This window comes from Centroberyx affinis, unplaced genomic scaffold (genome assembly GCF_046629955.1).
Source record: "Centroberyx affinis isolate AG114_WGS23_722 - 3 ecotype Tasmania unplaced genomic scaffold, CSIRO-AGI_Caff_v1 ptg007676l_1, whole genome shotgun sequence".
Taxonomy (NCBI): domain Eukaryota; kingdom Metazoa; phylum Chordata; class Actinopteri; order Beryciformes; family Berycidae; genus Centroberyx; species Centroberyx affinis.
This window is the reverse complement of record NW_027283871.1, coordinates 46,814-53,465: the sequence shown is the minus strand read 5'-3', so window position 1 is coordinate 53,465 and position 6,652 is coordinate 46,814. Positions and strand designations below refer to the sequence as shown.

General features: G+C 44.9%; 1 protein-coding gene across 1 annotated transcript; it reads right to left on the bottom strand.

Moving 5' to 3' along the window:
- Positions 1-672: 672 nt before the first annotated feature.
- clns1a (chloride channel, nucleotide-sensitive, 1A) lies at positions 673-6,157 on the bottom strand. The gene is made up of 6 exons (XM_071513918.1): positions 5,720-6,157; positions 4,700-4,836; positions 4,164-4,295; positions 3,129-3,239; positions 1,511-1,684; positions 673-743 (listed from the first exon to the last, which is right to left on the bottom strand). Exons 1-6 carry the CDS (start codon positions 5,836-5,838, stop codon positions 673-675), a joined length of 744 nt encoding a protein of 247 aa, XP_071370019.1. The 5' UTR covers positions 5,839-6,157.
- Between the last annotated feature and the right edge of the window lie 495 nt (positions 6,158-6,652).

The following is a 6,652-nucleotide window of genomic DNA, read 5'->3' as shown; positions in this document are numbered from 1 at the left end:
AAAACATGATGGATTATGCAAATATATAGAGAAGAAATTGAAATATCCAGAGAATCAAACTAAGTCAGTGTAGGATTGCGTTCTAAAATGAGAGATTATCAATTTGGGGAAAAGTGCTATCTGAAATTCACTAACCACTAACCACATTTCAAAAACAAAGATTATTCCATCCTCAAAAACAAATGGAAACAAATGCCTTAAGTCTACACTAGGCAAGATTTTTATGTAAATATACAGAGTCACAGTATTCAATATCAAATATATCAATATCAAAACTTGAGAGTGAAATCCAAACTGTCTTCTAAACAGCAGTGAGCAGCGCTCCGTCCAGAGAGATCTTCTCCCCTCTCGTCTCTTTGGTTTCTTTGGTATAAAGCATCACAGACCGGCTGGTTGGTAAACATGAGCTGCTGTGAGACGTTTACTGACCTCACTGCACAGGATTTCTGGGTATTGAAGTTCAAATGTTTCAAACAGTTGCCTCTTGCTGCCATATGGAGACACCAACTAGCACTAGTTAACCTAGTGCAGCTTTAACATCGCTCATAACTGTGACGGTAACCAGTAATGTGCTTTACTTTCATGGCAGCAATCATTTTGTGAGAGTGGGTGATCATTATTATAAACGGTGGATATGCTGGTGATCCATGTTGGGTCTGGACTGGTTCAGACTTACCAGTGATCCACGTCTGCGTCCTCAAACTGACCGGCCACCGTCGCTCCTGCGTCGACCTCCATACCGTCTGCAACACAACAACCAACACACTCAATCCACAGCCTTCAGGAGACAAACGCTATATATCCAATTTGGGGGAAAAAATGCTACATGAAAGCCATCCATATATACACTCACCGAGCACTTTATTAGGAACACCTTACTAATATTGGGTAGGTATCAGCTTTCAGCTCAGTGTCAACCGGCTACCAAAGTGACATCCACCTAAAGGTTTGATGTGTTGTGCATTCTGAGATGCTTTTCTGCTCTCCACAGTTGTAAAGAGAGTTACTGAAGCCTTTCTGTCAGCTCCAACCAGTCTGGTCGTTCTCCTCTGACCTCTCTCATCTACGAGGTGTTTCCGTCCACAGAACCGCCGCTCACTGGATGTTTTTTGTTTTTCGCATCATTCTGTGTGAACTCTAAGAGACTGCTCTGTGTGAAAATCCCAGGAGATCAGCAGTTTCAGAAATACTCAAACCAGCCCGTCTGGCACCAACAGCCATGCCACAGTCCAAGTCACTGAGATCACATTTTTTCCCCATTCTGATGTTTGATGTGAACATGAACTGAAGCTGCTGATCTGTATCTGCATGATCTTATGCATTGGACTGCTGCCATATGATTGGCTGAATGGATAATTGCATGAATAAGCAGGTATACACGTGTTCCTAATAAAGTGCTCGGTGAGTGTATGTCAAAAACAGATGATTATATCGTCAATGTGTTTTTGTTTGTGTGTGTTTGTGTGTGTGTGTGTGTGTGTGTGTGTGTGTGTGTGTGTGAGTCCTGTACCTTCGAAGTCGGCGTTGGGCTCGTCGGTTCGAACCCCGGCCATGTGGTACTGCTGGGCGACGGACTGGGCCAGCATCCCCTCCAGTCTCTCCAGGGTGGCCTGGCCCTCCTGGGTCAGCGCCGACAGACCCTCCTCATAGGTGTAGAAGGTCGGGATGTCGCCCTGACCATGCTCTGGGTGGGGGTGGGGGTGGGGGGGGGGGGGAGGGGAGAGAGGGAGGTGGCGGTTGAAAGTGCGAGAGTGGAGATAAATGAGGAAGAAAGGGTGGGAAAAAAAGTTTTTTTTTTTTTTTTTAAACAATTTATTTATTTACTTTTTCTCAGACACAGAACAGTTTACAGGAGAAAACACAGAATTTAAGTATCAAGGATATAAAAAACAAATAAGATCAAGTAATAATCCCACAAGACCAGTCCCCCCACCCCCCACCCCTAACTCCAGACAAGGGCCATAATAAAACAATGGTGTCAGAAAGGAGGAAAAAGAAGGGTTAATGAAGGGGAAGGAAGATGGGAGAGGAAAAAAAAGCGGAGAGAGGGGAGGGAGAGGGGGAGGCGTAGGTTGAGGGTAGGAAAGAGGGGATGGAGGAGAAACAGGAGAGGAAGGGAAGGAGGTAGGATGAGGGGGAAAAGGGTGAGGAGAGACATGGAAGTGGAGGTTCAAGGTGTGAGCGCGGCGATAAACAGGGAATAAGGGATCAGAAAAAGAGGGTGAGGGTTAACAAAGGGGATGGAAGAGGGGAGAGGAACAAAAAGGAGAGGGGGGTATAGGTTGAGGGTGAGAAATAGGAGATGGAGGAGGAAGAGAGGGGAGAGAGAGGGAAGGAGGTAGGGTGAGGGAGAAAGAAGGAAGGTAGAGGAAAAAGAGGGAGAGAGGGTTAACGAAGGGGAAGGAGGAAGAGGGGAGAGATGAGCAAAACGGGGAGAGAGATGGAGGTTTAGGACGAGGGAGGACAGACGGAGGAGAAAGAGAGGAGGGAGGAACGGAGCAAGGAAAGGATGCAGCAAAGGAGGACAGACGGGGGAACGAGGGGAGAGAAGGAGAGAGAGGTTAAAGGGAAGAAAGGGAAGATAAAAGGGAGAGGGAGAAGGGAGCGAGAGGAGGATGGGGAAAAAAGAGGAGCGAGGCGAACGAGGGAGGGACAGAGGGAGAGTGAAAAGGAGAAAGGAGAAATTATTGTCGAGGAGTTGTTAATGGCTGCCAGTGCAGGTTTGTCTACAAGACATTATCTGTGTAAATGTGAAGTAATAAGTCTGGTCGTCTTACCTGCCTCTGTAATCAATGAATCCAGATCAGCAGGGAGAGACAGACAGACAGGGACAGGGTGAGAAAATACATTAAAGAGTTGAAGTTGAGTTGTAGGATATCTTCAATGATATTCTATGAGGAGTTGTAGTTTCATACCAGCAATTGTTTTGTCTCACTTTTTTTTTTAACAATATAAATATTTCATTTTGTATTGAAACTCTTCATATTGGTCTGTAATGATGCTTTTAGGTGCTGGACTTAGGTGCTCCAAAACAGCTGTCCTGGTTGTACCCGCCCTGAAGGTGTGTGTGTGTGAGTGTGTGTGTGTGTGTGTGTGTGTGTGTGTGTGTGTGTGTGTGTTCCTCTCACCAGCCTCCTCCACATCGTACTCCTCTCCTTCGAAGTCGTTGTCCGAGTCGTCGTCCTCCGGGTCGGGGTGCAGCGCCTGGCACTCGCACATCGCCGAGAACATGGACTCCACTGCACGTGTACACACACACACACATACACACACACACACACACACACACACACACACACACAGAAAAATATGAATCCCCACCAAGTGCCTCATACTAAACAGTATGGCAGTGCTGCCCCTCTGTGGTCATTTCAATAACCTGTAAATGTCACCGTCAAATAGTGTCAATGCATCAGTGTGGATAAGTCCAATTTTCTGACATATTTTTCACATTTCTTGAAAGGAGGGTATTGAAGTGGGGAAACTCTGGGATACATTAGGCCTTTAGATGAAGAATTAAGTGACAAAAACAAAGAAATGAATAATTAAAATGTGAAAATTAAATAAAATGTCATGTCAGGTTTTCCAGACTGTTATGCTGTAGCTGTAATCAGGGAGGAACCTCCATCATATTGAGACTGGACTACATGATCAATATTTAATAAAAAGGCCAATATTGACCTGATATATCGGTGGAACCCTAATTTAAAGAGCTGCAACGATTGATCGATTAATTGATTAGTTGTCAACTATTAAATTAATCGGCAACTATTTTGATAATCGATTAATCGGTTTGAGTAATTTTTTAAGAAAAATAAGTCAAAATTCTCTGATTCCAGCTTCTTAAATGTGAATATTTTCTGGTTTCTTTACTCCTCTATGACAGTAAACTGAATATCTTTGGGTTGTGGACAAAACAAGACATTTGAGGACGTCATTTTGGGCTTTGGGAAACACTGATTGACATTTTTCACCATTTTCTGACATTTTATAGACCAAACAACTAATCGATTAATCGAGAAAATAATCGACAGATTAATCGACAATGAAAATAATCGTTAGTTGCAGCCCCAGTAGACAGATAGAGTCTGTCTAGACACAGTACCCCCCATATATCTGCAAACCAATATGTCGGTCAGCTGTCCTCCAGTGTTTCCACTCACATGCAGCCTTGTCGCTGGGCACAAAGCGGATCTCTGTGATCACTCCTTCCTCGTCATCATCATCGTCACCACTGCTGGCGTCTTCGTCATCATCGTCATGGGCGTTCTCTGCCATTTCTGCCTCATTTTCATCTGGGGGGGGGGATTAAGGTAAAAACACAGACACAAAGAATTAGAAACTCATGCAGCTGGACACACCCAAAGCCAGAAACAGACAGACAAAAACACACTAATATGACTTTTCATCTTCCTTTCTGGATCTAAGAGAGACCTACAGAAACATCAACAGAAAATCCAAGCTCCGCCCACACCGTTTGATTGACAGGTGATCTCTGGGAAGTGCAGTGCAGAAACACCACAGCAATGAGGCTGAGCAACAAAGATGGAGACAAAAACAAAAACAGAATCTCTCACACTTTCATTTCAACCCATCTGCCCGACGAAATCTCTGCTGAGGCCAAATACTGCCTGTCTTCACTGCCAAGAAATACTGGCTGTGTATCTTGCTCGTTATAGAGTGTGTGTTTTCCCCTCACCGTTCAGTTTGGCGTTGACCATGACGTACAGGTGTTCCTGTGGATAGGCGCTGAGGTCTCTGGAGATCGCATGCAGGCCGATGGAGGGGTAGTCCAGGGAGAAACCCATCCCCGCCCCGTCGAACCACGACAGACGCCTGGAAAACAAACGCACCCAAAGCTGACAGTCAATCATCAGCGTGACTGAAAATTCATTTAGAGAATCACAGCAACCAGTTTGCAGGTCAACTGCATTTAGTTTTATTTTCACGTTTCCAAAAATGATACACTTACTTAGTATCATTTAAAATGTCATGACTTTTCCAAAAGTTTAATGATGTTTTACAATTTCACAAACATTCCCAGGCCTGGAAAAAGACAATGTTCAAATTCCACGACTTTTCCAGGGTTTCCGGGAACCCCCGTTATTCATGATGTGACAGAATCAGAGGTGGGGTCACATAACATGGACTCCAGTCACGATTTTAACTGCTTGAGACTTGATTTGATGCATGAAGAGAAGACTTGAGACTTGAATGACTTGGGTTCTGGTGCCTTGGGACTTGGATTTGACTTGTACTTTGATGACTTGAAAAGGTTTCTAAAGTCTTGACAAAAGATCTTGGTGTTCTACATTTAGACTTGACATTAATAATGATATGGACTTTACTTTGTAATCTACCTTTAGACTTAGGACTTGACTTGAGACTTGTGCCTCAAGACTTGAAACTCGAGTAAACACAATGTATGTGGTTGTTTTGGTTCTTTGTTACCATTCACATACAGTTTGTGAGATGAAATATGGTGTGTAATAACATAACAGAGTTGTAAACCCCATGTTATAAACAATTGGGGATGCCATGGAGCTGACGGGCCCCACCTGGCCCTGCTGTGGAACCGGGCCACAGGTTGCCCAGTTTGGGGGTCTAACTTGGCCTGAGCCACCCTGGGAGGCAGTATCCTGTGACTTTACGTTTACACAACCTTCTCGGGTCCTCTGGTATGTATAAAAAAATTAAGTTAAACTGGTGGTTCACTTACGTTTCCGCGACGTACAGCGTGCCGCAGCCGAGCCCCTTGCCGTCCAGGATCGCTGTGGTTTCGGCTTGCTCATGCTTCACTCCCTCGGTGGGAGGAGGGACGCTTTTCAGCAAAACCATCGTCCGTGCCGTTAGATCCGCTGGATGTGGCGGTTGGTAAGAAGAAAAAAAAAAACACAGAACCGCACCGTTTTTTTTTGGTTGTGGATGAAGCTGTCAACAAGAAGCTGTGACCTATTTCGTGCCAGAAATCTTGCTAATTTACTGTGAGACTCCGTAAAATGCTCGACAGCTGGGGGGGATAAACTGAGCGCCGATCTGTGCGCTTCTTTTCCCGGGTTAAACAGAACCAGGCTGGGTGGTTCAGAAAGTTATTAGAGAGGCAGAAAGTCTGGAAATCTCCTTTAGCCTGCTGTTGTTTGGCTGGTCTGGCGTGCTGGTTCACAGGAAGCGCGAACTGGCCGTGAGAGCAGAGGAGCGGCGGCAGGAGCGGAGTGATACACGAACAGAAACACACAGGACACCTACTGTCGCCCCCTGCAGGCTGGGAGGGGGAACTGCAGGGCTGGAGATTAGAGAGGCAATAAGGAAGGTTTTTTACTGTCCCATAGCACACAATGACCTAAATATATCTGCTGAGATTTCTGGCTTTCTGAACTCACTTTCCCCCTACTTCTGGAAAAAAAATTGATGGAGGACGGTGCTTCTTCTTCTTCTTCTTCTTTTTATTCCACAATAGAAAGCAAGGTAGACACAATAAACAAATGCATCTCGGCTTAAAATGGACCAAATTTGGTTAAATTGACAACACCCATATAGTCAACAGAAAACAAATGAGGCAGAGGTGTGACCAAGTGAACTTTCCTTGAGTCCCAAATCTTGAGGCACAAGTCTCAAGTCTAAATGTAGAACACCAAGTCAAGTCAGAACAAAT